Source organism: Meleagris gallopavo, chromosome 4 (genome assembly GCF_905368555.1).
Source record: "Meleagris gallopavo chromosome 4, MGAL_WU_HG_1.1, whole genome shotgun sequence".
Classification (NCBI taxonomy): Eukaryota; Metazoa; Chordata; class Aves; order Galliformes; family Phasianidae; genus Meleagris; species Meleagris gallopavo.
The window spans coordinates 29,514,771-29,539,254 of NC_139407.1; the positions used below are offsets into that span (position 1 = coordinate 29,514,771).

The following is a 24,484-nucleotide window of genomic DNA, read 5'->3' on the forward strand; positions in this document are numbered from 1 at the left end:
TACCCCCTCCCCCCTTCCCTCCCCGTCCCTCCGCGCGGCGGCGGCGGCGGCCCGCCTCTCCCTTCCCTCCCCGTCGCCGCGGCCCCGCCATGGCGACATGAGCCTGCCGCCGGCCGCCGCCGCCGCCGCCTCGGCCATGGGGCCCGCACGGAGCTGAAGCGCCGCGGAGGAGCCCCGCCGCCGCCGCCCCGCAATGGGGTGCTGATGGCCGGGCGCCCCGCCGCCGCAGGGGAGGTGAGCGGGCGTGCAGCGGGTGTGCGAGGGATGCTCGGCACCTGCATGTGCGCGGGGTGCGAGGAGTCGAGCTGGGGGGCGAGCGAGCTGTTGGGTGGCCCTTGGTGCTGGGCAGCGTTTGGGTTCTCTCCTTTGGTTCTGCTTTTGCTTGTGGCTGTTGGCAGAGCTGGGCCGTGTCCGTCCCGCTTTGCTGTCCCGTCAGCGATGGAAGAAGTTTTCTTGAAGGAGGAGCTGTGTTTGCTATCAGCAAAGGTCTGAGATTGCCGTCCCTGTGGTAGAAAGTAAGCTTGCAAAAACATCCTTCTGGAGACTTGTCTTTAGTGCAGTAATAAAGCTGTTCCTTTGCCTTCCCATTCCTATCCTGCAAAGGAGGAAAAAGGAACAACCCGTAAGGCTTCCCACCCTTAGAAAAGAGGCTGTTTAAATCCTCTGCTTACAGCAGCACTCCTTAATATTGGGATCTGTGAGCATCCTTCTCATAGTGTGTGGCAGCAGCCCGGTGCACAGCACAGCCCCTCTTATCAGACAGAAGTGTGAGTCTCCTTATAACTCAGTATTTAAATTAGGCAAAGTATACATGGTGTGTGATTGCCCAACTGCTGTTTGGAGCATGCCTCACCTTTCCCTTGCAGGGGTGATGTGTGTGATTGTGGCTCTTTCTCCCCTCGTGCCCAGATTCTGGAGGCGAGGCAGGGCCAGAGCTTGTCTCTCTAAAAGCAAATCACTGTGTCTAAAAGTAAATTTCTGTGTCTCGAGGGTTTGCTTTTGGATCCCTGCTAGTGATTCAGGTTTGCTTTTGAAGGAGTTTAGCTGCCTTGTGATGCTGTGGGGCAACTTGCTCTCATCTCGTCTCTTGTGCTTGTGCAGACCTTGGCGTAGAATGCAGGAAGCTGATTTTCTTTCTGGCTTTTCCCCAGCTGGAGCTGAATTTTAACATGGTTTATCTGCACTTCACCTCTACTTGGACCTTGTTATGTGATTTGATAAATGGTGGAACCGATCTTAGATGCTGCACTTAATATGTCCGTATTCTTACTTACTGTTTTGTATTTTACTTGCCAAGTCTTGTGCTTTGTTTGCTCTGGGGTCCTTCTTTAAAAATACCCTGGGTCTGCTGCTCTCCTAATATTGCTGCATGGTTGACAGAATATGTATTGCTCTATCTCTGTGCAAAAGGTGCTACTGGGGCTGGTTGGAGATGTCATGGGCTGCTGCCAGCATCCAATGGGTGCTCCCAGAGCCCTGCATTGGGAAACTGCTGCTATTCTTGCACTGTGGAGGTGTTGGACTGGCTTCGTATGGGGACTCCAGTAAGTCAGAAGTTGGGACTCGTGGTTTTGAGGGCAGCACAGCATCCAAAACCGTGTATTTAACATCTTGTATTAACACGGGGATGCAATCAATATTTACCTTCTAAAATGTGTTATTTTTGTATTTTCAGAATACTTGTTACTATAATATTTACAGACTTTGTGATTGAAATACACTTTGTTCTGAATGTGAGGCCATTCAGCATTACTGTCTTTGCTTTGGATAAACTTCCCAAGTCTGCAGCTGGAACCAAGCGTTTGCAGCTTCAGCATCTGCCCTAGAGTTTGGCTCTTGTGTTCCCTTCTGAGCTCTCCCAGGCTCAGCCACTCAGGAAAGTACCCTTGCAGGCACAGGAGCAGAGCACGCCTTCCCTCAGGCCCACAAGAAGGATGCTTTCCTTTGCACATCCGCAGCAGCACGCTGGCAATAACAGTAGCGAAGCTTCACCTCAGGCCAAGCCAAGTTATCAGGAGTGTGTATATTCGTGGGTTCAATACTCATGTTTTTACATGGGATTTTTAGGAATAAGGTTTGGCACAACTGTCCTGCTGGCATAAATGATATCTTTAACCTGCATGACAGAATGGATGTGCGGTCTGCTGTTTATTTCACACTGCTCTGTAATCTACTGGAAGTAAGGTTAATGAAGGCTGAGCAGCACTGGTGGCTTCAGCAAAACTAGATGTAGGGTTCTCACAGCCCAGCGATAGCCCTTGGGACTCTCTTGCTCAGGGAGCAGAATATGAGTGGAAAAGTCACACATCTCCACCTGGAGCGAAACACATGTGAGAGGACCTTCAGGTTCCACAGCCATGATACAAAATGGGTGCACAGAGCTAAGTTGCCCAGGAACAAAGTGGCAGCTTTCCTTAACTCCCATGATTTCTCATGGGGCAAGAGATGCTGCAAATGCAGCTGCTGTCAGCGGGACCCTCCTATGAAGCAGCAGGAAATTCAGGCTGGCCACTGGGGAGGTGGATTTGAAGGAGAATTCTGGTTTACTGAGAGTGGATGAGGGGGTTTCTTTCAGAATTCAATACAATAATAGCTGTTTACAAATACTAGAAAAGCAAGCTGAAGTCACTTAGATGTGTAGAAAATATCGGGTATCTCCCTTGTAAGTAGGAGGCAGGTACGGTCTGAAATTCTCCCTTCCCACGTTTGCTAACTGTAAATATTATCAGCACTGTTTTATTAACCACAATGTGTATTTGCACTAGGCATGCAATAAATTCATCTAAAAGCTCCCTCTTTAATAACATGTTACTGCAGATACTCTACTTTGCTCATCAGCCCAGACATTAAACACTTTCTGTACCAGGGAGGTACTGGATGAACCCATTTGCAGAGGCTTTTGTGCCTTTTGGGTGGTACTAACACTGCACAGGGTAAGATCACAGAGTCACAGAGTATTCACTGTCTGGGGTGGCTTCACTTCAGTGCTGTTTGGTGACAGCTTGGCCCCCCAAGACATCAATGTTTACTTTCTCAATAGAACTTTGACTGCAAATCTGGTGATTTTCAGCTGCCATGCCATGCAGCTGAAAAGCCTGCTTCTTTTAGAGATGCAACTGCTGTAATAACGTTACCGTCAGATGCGGCTTAGTCTCCATTTACGGGAGAGCCACAAATGTGCCTGTGCTTGTGGTGATAGGAGCCAAGGGGGACTTTGCTCAACACGCTTTGCAGAAGTGGAGCTCTAACTCTGCTGTTACAAATACAGCCCTGGACATGTCAGTACACATGCCGCCTCCTGGCTTTATTTTAGGCTGAAGACTCTTGTGTTTAGGTCTGGAACCTGGGAAATGGGGTCTGTTAAATTTGTACCGATTGGGCAGGAGAGATGAGCACTTATGGAAGAGCCAGGGCTGTGCCATCCTATTTTGTGGACGACTGGAATTAGGTCCTTTTATGTATTGTCTCAACAAGAGGCTAATTAGACAGCAAGCTCATGCTCCTGGAGGATAATTAAGCTTTATAGCTGTGGGTTCTCTTTGGTTAATGAGAATGAGGAGATGGTACCCTCAGAGCCTAAGAATGCTGTTCTGCAGCTACTGTGCCATACCTCATAATTGATCTATTGTTTCTACAGCAGATAATTTCTCATTTCCTCATAATTGCCTCTTTTTAGTGCCTCACACTGTATCCTGATATTAGCAGTAATCACTGATAATTTACCCTGAAGCCAATCAGAGCCTGCAAAGCAAAATATTGGCTGTGGTGAACATCTATGCTTTCAGATAAAATTTTCTTTTGTTGTTGTCGAGAGGAATCAAGCCATTGTAGATGCATGTTTTTTGGATGTGAGTGTTGAACTGGGTGAAAACTTGTTTGGTTATGTTGCCTCTCATTTGCGTTAATGACTGCTGCCTAAAGACAAAGAGAACTGTTGCTGGGTCCGGCTCCTTTCTCTTTGCCATAGAGGCACCGTATTTATCTGGTTTCAGGCGATTGTATTACTCAAAAGGTGCTGCATGATGCCTTACGTCCTGAATATTTGTTGACCCTTTCCTGTACAGTTAGCTTTTATGGACATGAAAGCCTCTGGCCCTGCTTTATGAAATTACTGCTCAGTTTCATACTTCGTGAGCTTGATTTTCCTCACAGTGACTTCCTTCAACTTGCTGTTGATTTATGTTATGTTGGTGATGGAAGAAGTGAATCATGCTCTGCATGTGTTGCCTTTGCTTTGAGGAGACTAGCAGTGAGACATTACATAATGCCAGGTTTAGTTTGCTTTTTTTTTTTTTTTTTTTTTTTTTTTTTTTAGAAGTTCAGTATTTAGAGAGGCTGTATGTGCCCCTCTGGGCATACAGCTGTGCTCTCACCACCACACTGCTCTGAACCTGAAGCCTATAAAGTCACAGAAGGGCTGAGGTGGGTCCAGCTGGCCCAAGCACTGCTCCAGAAAAGACACTCAGAGCACAGTGCCCAGGGCCATGTCCAGGTGGCTTTTGGAGATCTCCAAGGACGAAACCCACAGGTCCCAACCGTAACACCAGGTTTCAATCCAGCCCATTGCTCATCCAGTCACATATCTTCGCAGCATGTCTATAAAGATCTTAATGGGAAAGTCTTGCTCAGGTTCAGATAGACAATATTCACTGTTCTTTCCTCGTCTACTGAGCTAGTCATTCCGCCACAGAAGGTGATTAAATTGTTCAAATATGACTTCCCCTCCATGCTGACTACTCCTGATGATTTATTTTTTTGTTGTTGTCCTTCCTATACCTACAGAGGATTTCCAAGATTAGCTGCTCAGTTACCTCCCTGGGGATCAAGGTGAGGCTTACCAGCCTGTGGTTTCCAGAGTCTTCCTTCTTGTTTTTGGGCAGTGTCTTTTTACTCACCCTTCTTTCAACCATGTCTGTGTTTTGTTTTTTAATTTTCTGGAAACTGCTCGTTCATCCACATAGGCCCCATAGCATTTTTTCCAGACTTGTATCTCATTGAGTTTGACTTTTCTTGAGATTGGAAGATGTGATCCTTGAATACTAATAGGCTTTCTCCTGCTCTTCTTCACTCCATTGTCTTATCTCATGAGACTACCAAGCAGATCTTTAAAAAGGCCAAAGTCTGGTCTCTTGAAGTCCACTGTTGTGAACTTGCTTTTTACATTTCTCCCAGGATCCTGTACTCTGCTATTTCCTGGTCACTGCAGACAAGGCTTCCTTTGAACTTGACATCCCCAGTGAGCGCCTCCTTGTTTCTGGCATGTGTGAGACCCAGCGGAGCAACTCTCCTTGTTGGCTCTTCTATAACTTGATCAGGAAGATGCTGTCAATGCAGCCCAACAACTTCCTGAATTGCTTGTGCCCTGCTCTGTTGACCTTCCAACACCTACTGGGGTGATTAAGTCCTCTCATCTTCCTAAAGACTCTGCTTTGCTCCATTGCAACACCTAGTCATGGGAGCCATCCCACCACACCTCTGTGATCTCAAGGCTGTGGCCTTGCAATAGCACACACATCTCACACTCATCGTGTTTGTTTCTCATGCTCTGTGCATTAGTGTTCATGCCCCTCAGGGAGGCACCACAGCCTGTTGATTTCCCTGGAATGGTACCTTGTAAGCACCTCATTGCTTACATGCAAGTGCTGGAGGTGACCGCACTCAAGCCCACTCCCCTAGAAGTCACCCTTTATGATCACTCACCATTTCTCCTGGTGATCTTGCATGGCCCAGATCCTTCACTTAAAGGCACATCTGATTCCTCTTCAACTTTAGGGGTAGCAAACCTTTTTGTACTTGTAAACACTTTGGGTGCTGTATCTCAGAAAAAGCCTTACGTATCTCCCTTTCACCTTTTCTGCTGCCAAGCAGCCTGCTCACTTCTGTCACTCCTGCATTTGACAGCAGCTCCTGCAGGATGAGGCTGGCTCTCCCAGCACAGCAGAGACCTCTGGAGCTTGGAGGGCCACGTTCCAAATGCTGTCAAGCTATCTGCTGTCACACTCCATCTGCTATCAAGTCTCAACCCTGAGAGGGCCTGCTCTGGAAACTACCCTGTGGTGTCTCACGGCCATAGCTGAGGCCACTTACACTGGGACACATGGAGAGTCCCCTTCTTCACATCCATCTGCACAAGCTGCTCTGTCCTCTGAGATCTGCAAGCTGCACTCCCTTGTGGGCTTCTGTCAAGCACTGGCTGATGGGTGCCTGAGGCTCCCTAATCAGGTGCAGCTGCAGCAAAGGCACCAAGCCTTCTGGATCAAGTACATCTTGCTTGTGAGAGCTTCTGTGGTCCTACTGCCTTGCCTTTATCTAGCAAGAGCAGGCACCATCACATTTTTTTAGAGGGATCCTGAATGTTCCCCAGTGATCCTGGACCTTGTCTCCAAGTTTATTGTTTCTTTACAGCTCTCTTGCACTTCAGTTCCGGGCACCATCTCTTCAGGGAATTGTTGCATCTGAGGCTGCCTGCCCTCGATGCATCACCTCTGCGTACAGAGTAAAGGCTCACACTCCTCACCTGGCAGCATGTCTGTTCTCAGCACGGAGATCTGTGTTCCAAGCAACAGCAGGGCTGATCTCTGCCTACACTGTAGCCTGAATTCTTTGGCATATCAGCAGCCAGAGGATGAGCCTGCAGTGTTGAAAGAGTATAAAATGTGAGCGTTTCTTTTGCAAGTGTCATAAAATGGCATAGAGAAGTTTTTGTTTGCAAGGGTTTTGGTTTTGCTTACTTTAATCCGTACAAGCAAAGAGCCTCCATCATTTAATAACTTCCCCTTTGATTTTTAGGTTCAAATGAAGCAAAATCTTAAAGCAGAATTCATTAAAATATATTGAGTTCCATCTCCTCTTTGCATCAAACACGTGCTTTCTGCAGCTGAAGTGGGTCTCTTAGGGCTGGATTCTGCCCTCACCTTTTGTTCACACTGGACTTGGTGTGTTGCCACACTGTGCCTTAAGAAGGAAAGGGGCTGTGCCTGAAGCAGCTTGTTTGCATCACTCACACAGTGGTGGCATGGGAGAAGTTGAGGCCAGTGCTGACCAAAGACCTTCCTGGGCAAATGCTGCTTGGAGATTGTGGCCATCAGAGAGCCCAAAAAGAAATACTGCTCTCGTCCAGAAAAGGGTTAGGGCAGGAGGGACCTGGAAGCGTGCCTGCCTCTCTGGGAGGGAAGAATGGGGATGTTGTTTCAAAGTTCAGCTGGGAGTTCATCTGCTGCCTTGGTTTCTGTCATTTGAGCGTCCCTTAGATAGTGAAACTCTTGGATCAGTCATGAGTCCTGGGCACTGAGGCACGGCAGAATTTCTTAGAATTAACCTGGTTAGAGAGACACTGAGTTTGGCAGCAGCTACGGGCTGTACAAAATGGCTCAGGGCTGTATCTGTGAAAGAGCAGAGAGGGCTCCTCTCCTCTGTGCTTGCTGGATAGGTCGTGGGAGTTCTGTGCTTCAAAACAGGCTTTAGAATGGCTCCCCATCAAAACGTTGCCCTGCATTCTTTCTTTGTGCTTGCAGACTTGTGTTTTTTAACTGGCAGCTTTCTTTAAAATGTTTGGAGAGCTCCTTGAATTTGGAAAACCAGCACTAAAATGAGGTCACATTTATTTACACTCCTAGGAAAAATCTGGTTGGAGGAAAGGAAGTGGCAAGTGTGTGATGTACATGAGCTTGCCTGAAAGATGCTGCCAAAATATCTCACAGGCTTCCCTTTGTAGCAGATGGTGGGAGTTGGCGCTGGGTGAGTCATGCAGACAAATGCAAAGGGCCCTCTTCGTTTCCCAGCCTGAATTAAAGTACCTCTTTCCGAATTTTGGGCTGTTGGCTGCTTATACACAAATGGAATACACTGCTTGCTGAAGGTGTGCTATGTTTAACCTGTGGTGGGCTTATGTTTGATGTTGATACGTTTCTCTCCTGCTAACACATTTTAATGTCCTTCTCATTCCATAGAAATCAGTTCATTGCTTCGCATCCACTTGCTTATTTAGATGTTGAAATATCAAACTGTAATCCCGACCATTTAATTTGGAAAAGCTCACGTACGCTGTCTCACAGCTCAGCCGTGCTGTTCTCACTAACCTAGCTACAGCATGATTTACTTTGCACAAGGCAAACAGTTGGACGTCAGTCTTAACCCATGCAAGTCCTCTGCGCTGCCACATCGGGTTGTGCTTTAACAAAGGGAAAGAATGGAAGGCTGGGCATTGATTTGCAGTAGTGAGGCATTTGTGGGAGCACTGTCCTAGGATTGTTGTCTGAGACAAAAATAATGTAGGAATCCCAAAGGGAGCTGATGCCTGCTGATTTTGCTTCTCAGACCTCAGCGGAGCTGCAGCCACCTCCTGCCCAGTGCATTTGTGGGCTGCTCTGCTGCCACTGGGTGAGGAAGGAGTTAAGGAAGAGAAAGCCCCAGATACTAAAATTAACATCCGTCCCACCCCCTGCCCACAGCTCTGAAATTTCTAATCGCAGTGAGCTGATTCCTCCTAGCAGCACAAACTGCATTTTGATGCTTGGAAATCACAGATGGCTGACTGGGGCTCGCAGGGATTCAGCCTCCATCCTCCTTTCCTTCTGCTTCGCCTTCCTCCCCCACACAGCAAAGTCTGTTTTCAGGTCATCTGTAGGACTGTGTTACTGCGCGCCACAGCTGAAGCAGATTTGGCTGCTGCCTGCTGAAAACACTTACAAGGGCAGCAGAAATGCATGTGGTGCCTGAGCTCTGTTGGAATCACCCTTCTTAGCTCCAGAATACCCACCTGGATTTATGTGAAAAATAAAGACAGCAGTTTTTGAGCTGTCTCTAATCCCAGAAATCTTTTTTTTTTTTTTTTTTTTCTTCCTGAAATCATCTATTTGGAAAAAAAAAAAAACAACAAAAACAACAATCTGTGAAATGAAAGAGATTTTCATAATTGCCCTGAAGGATTTCAGTGATGCTGTTTACAGTGCATTCCTGTGCGCTGTTGTATTGGCGCAGCTGAATTGCAAGTGGAGGCAGGGCGAATTCAGGAGCTGAGTTCCGGGCTGGTCCTGCTGCTGGATAACGCATTCCTGCAACGCAGACACTGATTCCTGGGGTCAGTGCAAAGGCATCACAGAGCCTAAGATCGGCCCTGTAGCATCCTGCACAGCCACGCTCCCCCTGCCCCAATCCAAACACGTTCCTGGCGCAGTGACTGACTGCCCCAGTGCCTGCCAACATGGAGCTGCTTTCCGAGCCTGTGCCCTGCAGCACTCAGCGGTGTCAGACTTCTCAAGGGAAACAGGAAGCGCTCTTCAAGTCAGCTATAAACCTGAATCAAAAGGGGATGTTTTTATGAGAGGAGTTACATTTTATGGGCCCAGGCAGGGTGTTTTTAGTGAATACCAAAAGTTTTGACTTGAATTTCAGAGCAAGGTTCAGCCTGGAGCGTGTGGCAGTGCTCACAGGAGACGTCCAAACAAAGCTGGTGCGTTTACTTGGTTTAGTTCTGCTTTGCTAATTCTCCAGCTGCTCTTTGAGCAATACGAGTGCAGATGGTTGACCTTCCACTAAAAACGAAGCAACTAACAGCAGCTTGAACAGTGGCTTAAGACTCCTGAAGTGGCCACCAAAAAAAAACCCCACCCTAGAGCTCAAATTTCTTTTTCAGTCAGGAAAACAGAGGCAGAAAGCAAGGATGAGTTACTTTATGGTGACCTCACCGGGCTCTGCCACAGGCATCCCAGTGGGAATTCCCAGCGCAGTGTTTTGGGACCTGTTCCTCTCCGAGCAGTGCTCATAGTGTTTCATGAAGTGCTGCATACACGCAGAGCATGCTGTCATTTCTTTAAATACGCTGTGCATTTATCTGATGAAGAGCGATGTAAATTCAGATGCAAACAAGCTGCAGCCCTCCGGCTGCTTGGCAGCTTGCCTGCTCTGCTCTTGGTGCTGGAAAAGTCTGCACGCCATTTTTGCTCCAAGGAAAACTTTCAAGCGCGTCATTCTCCTTTTTTTCTTTATAAAGGTTACTGAGCCTCAGCCCTTGCTCATTTTTCTCCCTGGTTCAGCAAGGAAAGTTTATTCTCCCTTCTCCCACCGCGGTCACCGGTCGATGGAAATGTTGCATGCTCAGAACCCTTGGGAACAGCACTGAGCTCCCAGCTGTGGCTGATGCAGAGCAGGGATGGGATCAGGGAGGCAGAAGTGCTGTCTGGAAAGGCCTCTGGAGCCAACCTTGTGGCCCAAGCTCTGGGAAAAATGATGGGAGCAGGAGCAAGATGAGGCCCAGAGGGCTGTGAAACCCATTTTTGCTGCGATTGCGGTGGAAACGGTTATGTCAACAGAAAAAAGCCTCTGAGGATGCTGACTTTGGCCTGAAGTTTTTCATGTGTTTTCTCCGGTGGTTTGAAGGCTGGTTAATTACTCTCTCTTTCCTACAAAACCAAGCAGAGAGCATCGCTATTTCCTTCTGGGAGCTACGGCTGTGTTTCCATGAGCAGGCGGTGCAGAGCCAGCCATTACCCTGCTCTGGGGACCTTTCTGGAGCCCACAGTGATAATTAACTAGGAATTCAGGGCTGATTAGAAGTGATTTTGAGACACGTTGCAGAGCATTTCCAGCCTGCTTAGGAATCCTGGTCCAAGGCATTCCCTCCAGCCAGAAAAATCTGTGTGTAGCCCTGCCCTGCTCACCTTGGGGTCGTTTCACTCAGGGCTATGCCAAGCTAGGACAGCCACGCTGATGTTCACAAGGAAGCATTTGTTTTATAGAAATTCAGTCCAGAGGGCTTTCTGTTCAGGATTGAAAGGCTGGAAGTTTATTTGCCACTTAAAGTCAGGGCAGCTCCAGGTGGGATGCTTCATGCAAGGTGCAGGTTCCGGGGGAGTCATACCCTCTAAAAACTTCTGTAAACTAATGCAGAAAAATGTTCTGCAGTTTCCTTTAAAGCTGCGATAGCACTTTGAATGTCCTTTTGTTCAGAGCTGTTGTTATTTACAGTAAATCATTTCTCATTGTTTTCACTGTGATCTTTGTTTATTTTCTCTTTTCAGCATGTTGCCTTGTTTCCTGTAAATACAGGAAATAACCTTGTATCAACAAGCTGGTCTTTATAAAATAGCTTGCTTAGGAGTTGGCCAAAATCCACCTGTTTCAGATTTCACAGCAGCTCTCAAAAGGAATAGAAAGCTTCAATAACTTTCCCATGGATTTACCCTTCAGGGCAGAATTGTTTCACCAGCAATTTAATGCTGTCGAGAACTGTGCAGACAGAATAATGGTCGGAAGTATTAGCACAATTTGAGAAACCTTTTCAGTCAGATCATCTTCTCTTTTTAAAAGTATGCGGTGGAATCTATTGCCTTAAAAATATATGTATATTATGTTCTACGTTTTAATTTCAAATGTAGAGGTGCTGACACATTCTTATTGTAGATAGAGGCTATACCATGGCCAGGAGAGTCCCTTATTATTTCTTTTGTGTACAGCAAGATGTTCTGCTTTAGTTTGTATGCTTTTTATGATTGCTTTTGGAATCGGGTGTTCCTGAATGCCAAGGTCTTGCTGAAATATCCTCTGCCACCTGCCCAGCATCCAGCCACTTCGTGCTTTGCAGAGATTTTCACTGGGTTTGCCACTTCTCCCTCTACTGTTACGCATTTCCTATTTGATATTAGAGACGTGCTGTATGTTTTTTGGATCTTAAAACATTTTCAGAGAGGTTAGACCCAAGTGGAACCTTCCTGAACTTTCCAGTACATTTGTACAAGACTCTGCAGCCCACATAGTTATTTCAGACCTGGGGATGGTTTCGGTCCAGCTTCGCGTGAGTTAGAGCTGGTTCTTTGGGTTCCCTTGGGAAGGTGTGCCGAGTGCCTGATGGATCGCTGCCTGTGTTGCAGATGAGCCTGTTCCATTTCCTGCAACTTCAGTCACCTCTGTACTTTCTTTGCCTTCGCAGGTAGCTGTATCCAGCTGGGTGGCAGGCAGATCCAAGGGTCACCATGAAGTTTACGGGACCCGTGGAGAGCCAGAGGTTGTCTCTCCTTCTGGAGATGGCAATCTCTAGGGAAGCTCAAATGTGGAAAGCACATGTGCCGAAAATTCAGCCCGATCAGGTAACGTCTCTTTTTCACATCTTTCGTCTTCCTAAAGGCATGAGAGTATCCTCTGGTATATTTCTGTGTGAATAACTCAAGCTATTGCATGAGGCGTTGTCTTCTGCTTGAGAGCCGGGAAATTAGCCTCTGAAATGAGTGGGTGCTGTCGTATTTGAGGAACAGACCCAGAAGCACGGTGCAGAACACACTGTACAGCATTTGGAGCTCTGCTGCTGCTTGTGGAAGCACGTACGTGTATTGGTTTAATTAAACTCATTTCATAAACTGCCTGGATTAACTAACACACGTGTCTGCTCAAATTCTGTGGTCCTTAAGAGGAGCAAGCTGCTCGCTGCTTTATCCTGCCTGAGTTGTGTTTGTGCTCCTTCAGAGTCAGCACCTGTCTGGCACCTGCATTCAAGAACTCCATGAGGTTTTGTTTAAAACAAACTGCGAAGTGAGAGGATGGCTGATTAGAAGTGTGAGTTAATTTCAGAGTTTTCTGGTACCTTGCTGTTGGAGTGGATCAAAGTAATTACCGAGACAGGCTCAGAGCCAGCTTTGCTTGTATTGATTGATGTAAAATGTTCACACAGGTTTGTCGGTCAGCTTGTCAAAGCTAATCTCTGGCAAACAAGAAACTGCTGCTGTTCTGATGGAGCAAATGTGTTTTTAAAGGGCTCAATATTATTTTTGTTAGTCCACACGTAATTTTCCTAGTTGTCAGAGGTGCAGAGCTGCACTTTCTTCAGGCCATGCACAATTTAAGACCCTGGTTTATGGTAAACCAGCCTGCTATTCCGTGCTGGCAGTATTCCTGGGTTAGCAGTTATATTACAGGGAGATAAGATTATAGTACAACAGGATAGTTAGGGATGCAGAGTGCAGCCAAACCAGATTCTCGTGCAAAGATTTCACAAGGAAATCTTTCTGCCTTGATGGAGTTGGTACTGGTGGCCCAGAGAACACAGCTGCAGCAAGGGGCTGCATGATTGCCTACTGAAGATAGGTTCCACCCATGGTGTGCTTCGGTTGTCACTGGGGAGCGGGGAGTAATGTTGGTGCTGTGACATGGCTGTCCTGCTGCTGCTGCAGCTATAGTGTTACAAGGCCAAGGTTAGCAGCAGCTCACCGTGTGCTGTGCCCTGTGGTAAGGGTAACGTGGCCGCTCCCTCTGCCCAGTATGGAACTGGCGAGGTGCTTCTGCTGCCTGCTGTAGGATCAAGTGTGGAGGCAGCCTGACGTGCGTTATAACCTTTGTGCTCAGAAGACTCTCAGTTCTGACCTGAATGAATACCAGGCTTGTCCTTGTCGTGTGCAATTATGTCATGATGATGAAGGATCCCTCCCCTGCACTTAGACAGCATTTGTGAGATCCCTGCCCTGGAGTGTTTCCTGGCTCTGGTGTCTGTCTCTCTAGGGCTTCCACTCCTGCAGTTTCACAGGACTTCCAGCTCCAAAACTGTCTTCTTTGCAACCTCCTTTTGTGCATTTTCCTATGTGTCTGTTCAGGTGTTGAGTCAATCAGCTAGAATGCCGCAGTACTGAATGTCTTTTAGCAGTAAATAATCATTAAATTGGGATGAAGTTCCTGTGTGCACATGTGTAAAATGTACAAAGGTCATTTTAAAAAGAGAACATAAACACAGCTGTCTGCTCTGGGGAGATCCTGGCTTGCCACACCAGTGGTTGAGAGCCTTGTCTGTGTAGTCACGTAAAAAAATATTTCTTTCTGTTCCTTCAGCTCAGGACACAACTTTCCAAACTGTCACGTGTTCCTTCACTTCTGCAGTATGCGTTTTGGCAATGCTGCCAAAAGTCCCAGAAGTTCAACATGAATTACCCTGTTTTCTGTAATATCTGGAAGGTCCCATTCCCTAACTTCTATTTCTCTTCTTCTGAAAACAGCTGCGGTAGCCTGTGAGGTATGAAACCGGGCAGGAAATCTGCGTCCCTCTGCATATCAGATTTGGCAGCCTACAGCACGTGTATCTTTCCATTCCCTGCTGCAAGGTTGACTGACTCCAGACTTTTAATGAAGTCATCTGGTTTGCAAATGAGAAAATATGAGTGCATGTAGGAAAAGCGGTGATGAGGTTGGAGGTACACTGTTGCTGTTTTTCAGGAGTGAACTTTTTGTTTTGGCTGTTCAGAAGACATTTTTGGTTCTAGTGTTTAAAAAGAAAAAATCAGTTTCTAAATGTGTCACCATTGAGATCTGTGAGAGGAAGAAACTCAGAGAAAAACAGGAGGACACTTAAATACACTTTTCTGGTACAGGATACAGAATCCATTATGGACTTGTTAATGTATGTGATTTTTTTTTTTTTTCTTTCAATTCCTGTCTGAAAGCTCTCATTCCCTACTGCTAAGTACATTTCTTCTAGCTTTCCTTCTTTTAGCTTTCCTCCTTTATACGTACACCACTGACCCTGGGTGTTTGCAATGCATTAAAGCCAGGTGTTTCAGGGGCTTTTCAGCCTCAGAAAGCAGCTGGGCTGGGCCTGGAGCACTCTCAGTGCCTCTGAATGTATTCGGTCTCTTTTATTTTTTGCTTTTGGGTTACATGCTGATGGCATTCAGAAGTTTTCACGTGACTAAAGCTTGAGCAGTGAAGCAGTAAAGATTGGTCAAAGGTTGATTTTTGCATGTTACCAAGTAACTTTGCAGCAGAGAGGTCTGTAAGCCAAGGTTTTATTTTTTGCAGAAATACAGAGCTAATTCTATCATCCCTCTGTTGCTGCTTGTTCTGTTTCTTTCTTTCTGTCCCCTGTTGGTCTCTGTACACCACGAGGAATCAGCAGACCTTGGTTTATTCCCAGTTTTTCCACCGTCTCACCACATGACCTTGGGCAGGGCTTTTAACCTTCTGGTGCCTGTTTACCCTTTGGGGAATCACAGACCAGTTTTGTGAAACAGCGTGAGGCGAATGCGCTCAGCTCTGCTGGGAGGCTGGGCACTAATCTCTCCCCTTGGTGTTCAGGCAGTGCTGTGCACTGAGGGAGGCTGCACTGCTCGAGCTCCTTGCTGCCCTGCTGGACCATAGGCAGACCTCACTGATCGGCCCTTCTGGAGATCCTCAAGAGAACCCTGCTCATTCCCAGCTGGTGCAAGCTTGAGGTGACCCATGTGCCTTGCCTGGAGGTCACTGATGTCAGATAAACCCTCCTGAGGCCCAAATAAGGACAGATTTGGTGGCGGTGTTTACCACTACCCTTCTCAGGAGCCTCTCAGTCCTGATAAAGGTCACCTTCCTGCTCCCAGATGAACCTACAGTAGAAACAGGCAGAACCAAATAGGGGAAAGAGCAAAACATCTCCGTCTGGAACAGCAGATAATAATAATTAAAAAAAAAAAGTTATCAGGTGAGGTGTTTTTCCTAGGTGAGGCAGCAATAAAATTGAGTCATGTTTGTGTTTTAAGAGAACATATTTTTAGACTACGTTTTGCAAAAGTCCCACGGTATTCTGACAAGTGATTTGTGCTGTGCTAGCAGTAGAGCCCGAGTCAAACCTCTGGCCCTCCTGTCTTATAGCAAGTAAGTATGCAGCAGGCCCTGCAGTCAGGGTAGTAGCAGGGAGATTTGGATGTTGGTAAATGGGAAGCTTGTTTTGCACTGCTCAGAGCAGTGCTTCTCCCCATCAACAGAGCCTCGCCAGCACCGTCCTGATAGTGCCTGAGAAATGAGGCTGTGGGCAATGCTCTGGCAACAGACGAGTAAGGTGCTATCTCTCACTGACACTGGGGCTCGCAGGCCTGTTGGTGTGTATCAGGTGCTGCATGTTCTCCCTTAGGCAGAGCTACTGACCTCAGGGTTGCTCTTTGGATTGGTAGAATGACAGCCATGGTGAGTGTGGTGCTGCCATTTTGACATGCAGCAGTTGCCTATGTGCTGGAGTGCTGACAAGGCCTTGTCTTTTTTACATAAAGCACCTGCCTGGAATCCTTCTCAGAAGTGTGCTGGTCATTGGCAGTATTTAAAGGTGTGTTCATCAGGAGGGTAAGCAATCAAGCAAACCACTGCAGGAAACAATTTCAATGTGATGTAGCCCTCCCTTACCCTAGGAACAGAAACTGAAAACCTGTTTGTTTCCCCATTTGTGTCCAAAATGTGATCTGCTCTGTAGTTCCTGCAGGGTGGCTCGGTCCTGTTCGTGCTGACACAAACTGCTGCACTCAGAAAAGGTGGGAATTACCCTTACATTTATTACTTGGGAAAGAAAACAGAAGTGTGTCACAGATTTGAGGGAGCATCTGCCAGAGCTGTTAGGGATTGGTGTGTGCAGCACGCTGTCCTTTGCTCCTGCCAAACTTCTGATGACGGAGGTGCCAAGCAGGAGGGAGCCAGATGGAAGAAGGGAGCACTGTTAAAGAGTGCTGGTTAATCTTGGGTTTGGATTAATTTTCTCTAATTAAAATTTGTTCACTAGGCTGTCATATGCTTCCACCCCTGGAGATAAGTTCTGCAATGGCGGATTTGTGGGGACAAAACAAGGTGACCACAGGTAGACAGCAGCGGAGGACAGCATCTGTGGGCGTCCAGAACAGTGAGGGACTTTTGCTTCCTGGCCCAGTGGGACTTTTTTTTTACTTTCAGCTACAGCAGTGTCTTGATTTTGCTTTCAATTTTGTATAACTCAAGGGACAGTGACCTGACTGCTTAATTAATTTTACAAAGCTGTGTTTCTCACTTGTGATGCTAGGACAATGCACGTATGCCTTCAAGGGGGGGAGTGGCAGGGGGGGTAAAGACTGACTGTCACCCATCCCTTACAGTGGGCCATAAGGAACTTCCCTGGTGCTGAGTGTCCAGTTATTTTCTTTGCGTTGTGGCCTCCCTGCATAGAGCTAATGCCCTGGTCTGAGGTTTGACCTCTTGGCCCTGCGCTGCCTGTGAAGGGTGAGCATCCTTTTTGGCTGCTTATAGGAGGACTGGAGGCTGGGCAACAGCGCAGAAAGATGATCTGAGCCCTCCCACCCATCTCAGGCAGATGCTGTTTTTAGGAGAAGGCCTGACCTTTCGCTTTGGCAGGCGCAAGGAGAGCAGAGCTGAGCCAGGGCCAGCGCAGTCCTGCCTCCCCAGCCAGGAGCGTGAGAGATGCCATCTTCACTCCCACCTCTGCAGCAGATGTTGTATAACATACATATAGAACAGAGCTGTATAGATATTGTATAGTTTATTGTTGTATAGCAGGCAGGGGAAACAGAGGCCTCTGTCAGTGAAACACTGGTGGTGCATCTCTTCCCTCAGTGAAGAAGGGCCAAGCCCACTCTTGCTGGCTTTGCCAGTAAAGCTGCTGGCCAGAGCAGTGATTCAGGAGTCATACAGAGGGTTTTACAATCATGTTTATTTTGTTTGATGGGATTGGTTTGGGTTTTGGTTTGGCTTTCAGCTGATAGGCACACAGAGCTTACCTTCTGGGCTCAGCCAGATACTGCATTTCCAGAATAATCCTTTAAGCCGCTTGAAACCTTTGAAGTCTGCGATATTGTCCAAACCTGGCTATGACTGTAAGCCCTTTTGTATGGCTTTGTTTCCTTCCATTTAAAAATAGGTGCAATAAATAAAGCAGCATGGGTGTTCTTCTCACCCACCGCTCCTCCCTCTTCTGATAGTGTTTGGGGTTCAGCTGTGCAGGCTTGGCTTTGCTACATGTTAAGTACTCTGTATAAGGACAGCTAGTATTTAACATAGTTTTTTGCTTATTTTTCTCCCCAGATAGGTTCTAGGTCCCTATCTCACTGTCCAAAAGAAGATGGTGTTAGCAGAGCTTTTAATAAATTCCCTACTGCTGCTTGGTGCATTCCTTATATTCCCAGTACGCTTGGAAGCAGCATTTCTGGAATGAGTGCAAGGCAGCAGGAGTTCTGCCCCAGTGGGGCTCAGATTTCCCCTTGAGGCTGCAGTAATGGTTTTTAGAATAGTTATTTTTTGGAACAGAAGCAACTACTCTTCTCCCTTGAAAAGAGGTGGGTGCTGTTTTTAACAAGCCCCAGTGCAGTCAGGTGGTACCCAGTGGTCCCAGCTGAGATCAGAGGCCTGCTTGAGTCAGAGGTTCAGTCCTGCTGATGCCATTGCTCTGCCACTGCTTCGGAAGTGAAAACGAGGCAGGATTTTGTCCTCCGGAGCACCTGATATGGTACTGAAGGCATGCTGTGCAAGCAGAGGTGGTATGTCTTTCTTAGACCGGCTGGTATGGCTGGAAGAAACAGCTTTTGATTACACAACTCCGTGTCTTTAGCTCAGATACTGTACAGTAGCACTGTTGTTATGCTGTTTATTCTAAGGGTGACCACCTGTGGGTGGGACCCATGTCAGTGACCCACAGGATTCAGCACCCAGTTTTGAGCTTGCTGCCTTCTTCCCTGCCCCAAGCAGCGTGCGGGAAGCTCAGCACAGTGAGGAATCAAAGCACAGCGTGAGGATGTGCTGTAAGTAATGTTTCTGCAAGGTGTGAAGCTGGTGTTGTGTCGGGAGGCCCTGGTAGAATTGTAGCTCTGCTTGCACAGGTTTTCTGGGCTCCGAGGGTGCAGCAGCAGAAGGCCTGCAACAAAGCTCATGGCTGTCTGTGCCAGGTGGCATATGGTCAGTAGCACAGTGATGGATGGAGCCTGCAGTTCCTATTTTGCCTCAGTGTTGAGAGTTTTTTGCCTTGTAAAATCACGCTGTGTTCTGCCCCCTGCAATATGGTGGGAGGACAGCTAGAGCCCAGCCCAGCAGTGATTGCTGTTTGTGCAAGCCCTTACCTTTTTCTTCCTATGGTAACCTGGCAGCGAGGGTTGCGTTTAAGCTGTCCCAGCAGTAGCCAAACTGCTGTGGAGCGTGAGGACCTTTTCATTGCAAAAAGGAATTTGTTTGCCTTCACTTCTCACTTCTGGATACATCCTTGACAGTCATCTCAAATTGTGTCCCCCAATTGAAGGGAAAACAAATGTTTGCGTGGTTGAACTGAAAGGCGTTGCTGAAGCTGGAAATACTTCAGGGTACAAGTCTGAGAGATTCTGTATCAATGACGCGCTGTGTCAGCATTGGAATTCAGCTGTTGTCCAAGAAAATCCATGGTGGTGACTTAGGCCAAAAAGAAAATAAAGTAACCTTTTTTTAGTTCAAATTGTACCCGCTTTGCCCCAGTCCACAGTTAACCCACTGCTGAGCTCTTCTGTGAACTCTGTTTAGAATTTTCTATGTTTAACGGGTAGCGAGCTAAAAATATGCCCGCGACTTGAAGGAAAATAAACCCTTCCTGTCCAAAACACCAACTCATTTCCCTCCCATCCTCTGTCTATCAGGAGCTGTGCACCAGCCTGGCTCCCATAGCACATCTGCTTTTGCTCAACCTGGGCTTTTCTGTTTATCTGAGTGATTCTAAGGAGGCTGAAAAGAAATAGTTATCTTATGAGCCAGGGGACACTCTCAGTACTCGAGAAACTACAAGGTATCCTTCGTCTTTCCCCTCTAGTAACGTTTCTGAGTGCTGGTTGAGGTTGCTGTAAGGAAGGTCGTTAGGGCAGATTTCTTGCAGTGGAGTAACTGGGAGAACAAAGTGCTGATTCAGGCTGCCCCTGAGCATCACCTTTCCAAAAGGTTTTTGTTTCTCTGCTGAATAATTCCTGCAGAAATACAAACATTTGGTCTTCTCTGACTTGCTCGGCCTGTGTTTAAGAATAGTTTGTTTTTCTCTCCAACAGGATGTAGCCATTTCTCCAAAGCAGAGGGATGAGGTCATTCAGTGGCTGGCCAAGCTCAAATACCAGTTCCACCTTTATCCAGAAACACTCGCCCTGGCCATCAGCCTTTTGGACAGGTTTTTAGCTGTGGTAAAGGTAAATATTTGCAAATACATAAAGTGAAATAGATTTCTAATACCCACTCAGCAGTTTCTGTGTACAGTTCTGGTGGCATGACCATATGGAAATGCGTGCTTCCCCTCTGCTCTCACACTTCTTTTTTTCTCTCACACCCTCACTGGATGTTGTCTGCACTGCTACAGGTGCTTGATGTTGTGTTATAGAACTGGCAGCGCACAGTGAGGCACTTCTGGAGGCTGATTAACAAGAACACACAGTTCTTGGGGAAATGACCCAGCACTTCTATCTGCCAACACTATTTTCCTTCTTCTCTCTCCTCTGTTCTGCCCTTTCCTTCACGTCATGCAGATCATTAGTTTGAAGATACGTTAACCTAAGAGAACAGACACACCCTTCTTCTTCAACTACGTGCTCACTTTTAACTCTGTTTGAATGTTGAATTTGCTCTACTGCAGCACCTGCCTCCTAAACTACAGTTAGCTAGTGCTGATTCAGAAACAGCGTGAGGAAAGGTTTTGCCATGGATTAAAAAAAAAGTCTCCACCTTAAACTAATTGACTCGTTACGCTAAAGGAAATGCCCACTAGCCCGCAGTTAGAAATACAGGCCTAATGCCCTCGTGTATGGGAAGTCAGGGGAAGTTGCCACTCACAACTCTTAATTTCTCTGGTGTTTGAACTGCATTTAGTTCATTGGTATCACCTCAAACTGCTGTGACCACCTGCTAGCAGAAAACTGGTTGGAGGGGGCTTCCAAATGCTTGAGGGCAGGTTTGGGCCTGGCAAGTGTGCTAGTGCAGGAAACTGAAAGAAGTGGGGGAAGATACAGGCAGATGTGAGCGCTTTTTGGGAGAGAAGTTATTCTGTGCAAACGTGCTCTGGAGCCAGCCTGACTGACAGACCTGGAGACTGATGTCAAGTCGTGTGAGGAGGGATAAAGGAAAGGTGAGGTAACCAGGAGAGGGTGCCAGCCCTGGGAGTGACAGACTGCCCAGCCCCGCTGTACGGAACAGAGAGCACGTAGACCTACCTGTTTGGTTTAAGATTGGTATGTCATGGAAGCTGTTCCATGGAAAAGCGGGGAAAAAAACCAAACACCATGTAGGTACCTGCATCTAGGGGCTGTTGCCTTTCTGTCTGTCAGCCAGTCACACTGTCTGCTCTGGGGACAGACAGGAAGTGCTGCACTTGGGTGGTGTTTTGCAGCCGTGCAAGTGACACATCCATTAACCTATTCTAGATACTATCAAATACTGATAATGGTCAAGTTACAATTCATGGAAGTTTTTGAGATCTTAAATTGGCTGACTTACTGAAATACTGAGGTGAAAAAAAGTATTTTAAATCCCTCAACAGCTAATGCCCATGAGTACAGTTTTTCTTCCAGTAATTTGCAGCAGCCAAAGAGTCTACTAAGAGAGTATGAGAATATGAGTAAACGAGTTCACTGCATGCTTCAGGCAGTGAGCAAGACTGCACAAAGGTGTTTGTCAGCTCGTTCTATGTTCCTTCTGGGTGAGCATTATTCAGACAGCTCAGAAGGCAGGAAGAGGCTCCTGTAGGAGACCAGGAGGGGAAATGAGTTTAACGTACAGACGTGTGCGCAGGCACCACCTCCAAGTGTGGATTCCCTGCAAGTATTTAAGCTAATGTTTAAATAGCAGTGGGAAGCCAGTGCTCCAGGCTTAGCAGTATCCCTTTAAGTAGCTGTGGCTGAATGTTATTAAAGATCATCATTTTGGAAACAATCCGTGTCTTTCTCTTGTTGCTTCCTGGAAGCAGCCTGCTGGATTTCTTGACAGCATATTACACAAGCGTAACGTGCAGGATCTAGCATTTAAACTAGCTCATAGCTCCATTCCATCTGCAAAAATTTACCTATTAAGAGTGGATCATGCAGCAGTTTAGGTTGGAAGTAGATTATTGTATTCAGTGCAGGATTCTCACTTACCTTTCCTTTCAGCATCTCCTAATGTGGACAGAAGAGTACCAGGAACCAGTAGGCTGCTGGAGGGTGGGGTAATGGCTCTGCAGCTGCCTGCTCGCTCAGCTGCAGCAAAGTTTAGAAACGGTGCCTTGGCATTTCCTAGCCCCCTGCCACTAAGGAGCAGGGTAGCTTGTATGGGGGTGACAGAAGTGAAGTCCTTCGTCAGAATCAAATTGACAAAGGTCACTGCTGAACAAAAGCTCCAGCAGATGCACCACATTCTGGGCATTTGCTTACTCTGGTCCATCACAGGGACTACATGAATACCTTACATCCCGTGCATGCGGCTGTTCCGCTTTTTATTCTGAATCAGGGCCTATAAAAAAAGCTTTTGTTATGTATTAAAAATCACTTTTTCCCCTTCAAATCCAGCATTACCTTGCCTGCCACAACTCACTGTAAAAGCCTGGCTGTCTTAATAACCCTGGGGTCACAGTTTTGAGAACTGCATAAGAGATAGAGTAGTGATGGTTTGTTTTTGTTGTTTTTTTTTTTAACAGATGCTTTAACAAAGACAGCAGTTTAAAATACTTTACGATGTTTTTCTTCTTTTTATGTCTGACACCCAGCAGCAGTGCTGAAGCAAGTGGAATGGCAGTGGCTTATGCCAGATGATAATTTCCCCTTCTGGTTTTCTCCTTCCCATTTCTACCCCAGTTCCTAAAAATGAGCTTGTTTCATTCCACTGCTGCACATCAGTGGGTGCCAGTTACAGTCATGAGGTTGGCAGATTCCTGTCCTCTCTGAAGTCATGGAGCACGTATCTGTGCTCAGCCCAGCTCACCAGCACTGTGCTGTGATTAGAAGTCAGCCCACTGCTCTGCAACACGTCGCACAGGCAGTCGAGACCCTGGGGCTTAGGATGTTCATCCAGAAAAGACTGCGTGGTTCCTGCGTCACATTCACGGAAGGACTTCTGTTCTGTATTGTAGGCCCGTCCAAAATACTTGAACTGTATTGCAATCAGCTGCTTCTTCCTTGCTGCAAAGACCATTGAGGAAGATGAGGTAACCTTTTTGTTGTTGTTCTACCTTAGCATTGTCTGAATATACGCTTTTCAAATCCTGCCTTTGCTTGCATGTGGCAGCTGACACTTGCCAGGACAGGAATGGAACAGTTTTTATAATTTTTATAATAATAATTGGTTTTCTCTTTTCTTCTTTGTGTTGGCTTTTCTAGAGGATTCCAGTACTGAAGGTGTTGGCTCGGGATAGCTTTTGCGGTTGTTCTCCAGCTGAAATTCGCAGAATGGAGAAGATTATCCTGGATAAACTGAACTGGGATCTTCACATGGCAACGCCACTGGATTTCCTTCACATTGTAAATGAGGGGCTATTTACAACTCTCTGGTGTCTGTTGGTAAAAGTATTGTATCAATAGCTAACCTAGGCAAAAAAAAAGCAACCTGGAGAGTAGCGCAAACCTCAGGGTGTGGTTGCAATTCCTCTGTGTAAGTAGTTTTTGAAATAAAAGTAATTATTAACAAAAAAAAAAACCCTTGCCAGAAAATTTCAGAGGAGATTTGTGCCACTTGAGGGGCACTTTTTGAAATGCAGGCCTGCCATCTGGAAATGTGGCCCTGTTTTGAGACATGGCAAGCCACGCACTATGATTCACTGCTCCTGAAAACTTTGCCCTTGAATCTTAACTGCCAGCGGTTTTTCTCACAGCTAAATACCAGGCAGCCAGAAAATGTGAATGAACCAAGGAGAACATGCTGATGCTGGGCAGCGGGAGGGCTTGGTGCTTGCTGCAAAAGACAGGGTCAGAGAACAAAATTCTTAGATGAAAGATAAAGGGAATGAAGGTGTCCTGAGGTTCCCTTTATTGAAGTTCATCCTCTCAGTTTGCTTATGGAAGAGTTTTTGTTTGGGACACCTGACCTGCCAAACCCGTGTTGTTGAGAGGAGAGGGGAGCCTTTTGCCAAGCCCCCAGGCAGGGCATGTGTATGAGTGCAGGCACTGCCAGAAAGGCTGCACAAAGCAGTCGGTGGGTTCAGCTCACCTGTGCTTTTTCCGTGATGTGAAAATTGTCTTGAGGGTTCATCTGGAGGATCCCTGTGCATCAGAAATGTCAGTTGCTGTTCTTGAACCTGTCCTAACCTCAAGAACAGAGGCTGCCTGTTGGTGATACCGCCAGCCTCACGTGCTTGTTTCCCCCCTCAGTTCCACGCAGTCGCGGTGTCCAACAGGCCTCAGCTCCTGTCCATCCTACCCAAGCTGAGCCCCTCTCAGCACGTGGCGGCGCTCACCAAGCAGCTGCTGCACTGCATGGCCTGTTACCAGCTGCTGCAGTTCAAGGGCTCCATGCTGGCGCTGGCTATCGTCAGCCTGGAGCTGGAGAAGCTGCTCCCCGACTGGCTGGCTCTCATCATCGAGCTGCTCCAGAAGGCACAGGTGAGGGGGTGCCGGCACCATGCTCTGCAGCAGGGCAGGACTGGGCACACAGCCTAGCTGTGGCTTTCAGATTCGTCGCTTGCTGATCTGTGCCTGCAGTCATGCTTCTCTGAGGATGGCTGAGCTTCAGGCTGTGGGGAGTTTGTGGGTCAGCTTTGCAAAGCGTTAGTCTTGACTGCCTCCAGTCGGTGACAGAAGGAGTAGCCTTGTGCCGCTCTGCACTGGGG

General features: G+C 47.1%; 2 protein-coding genes and 1 long non-coding RNA gene across 6 annotated transcripts in view; 1 reads left to right on the plus strand and 2 right to left on the minus strand.

The window, feature by feature from the left end:
* The window catches only part of CCNI (cyclin I), a 26,585-nt gene continuing 2,101 nt past the window's right edge, over nt 1-24,484 (plus strand). Inside the window, exons 1-6 of one of the 2 annotated variants that reach the window (XM_085222655.1) lie at nt 9-234; nt 11,927-12,083; nt 19,755-19,889; nt 22,793-22,867; nt 23,040-23,180; nt 24,027-24,257. In XM_085222655.1, coding sequence (XP_085078781.1) covers nt 11,970-12,083; nt 19,755-19,889; nt 22,793-22,867; nt 23,040-23,180; nt 24,027-24,257 — 696 coding nt within the window. In that variant the 5' untranslated portion in view covers nt 9-234; nt 11,927-11,969. Of the gene's footprint in view, nt 235-11,926; nt 12,084-19,754; nt 19,890-22,792; nt 22,868-23,039; nt 23,181-24,026; nt 24,258-24,484 lie in introns of both variants that reach the window. The other variant, XM_085222656.1, reaches the window with a different exon arrangement.
* LOC146544456 (uncharacterized) lies at nt 45-1,048 on the minus strand. Its single transcript, XR_014882980.1, has 2 exons — nt 672-1,048; nt 45-503 (listed from the first exon to the last, which is right to left on the minus strand). It is a non-coding gene; the product is annotated as an uncharacterized LOC146544456 (long non-coding RNA).
* Nucleotides 17,226-24,484, minus strand: part of SEPTIN11 (septin 11) — a 61,636-nt gene continuing 54,377 nt past the window's right edge. For 2 of the 3 annotated variants that reach the window (XM_085222650.1, XM_085222654.1), the window contains exon 10: nt 17,226-19,134. In XM_085222650.1, the coding sequence (XP_085078776.1) occupies nt 19,089-19,134 (46 nt within the window). In that variant the 3' untranslated portion in view covers nt 17,226-19,088. The remainder of the gene's footprint in view (nt 19,135-24,484) is intronic. The other variant, XR_014882978.1, reaches the window with a different exon arrangement.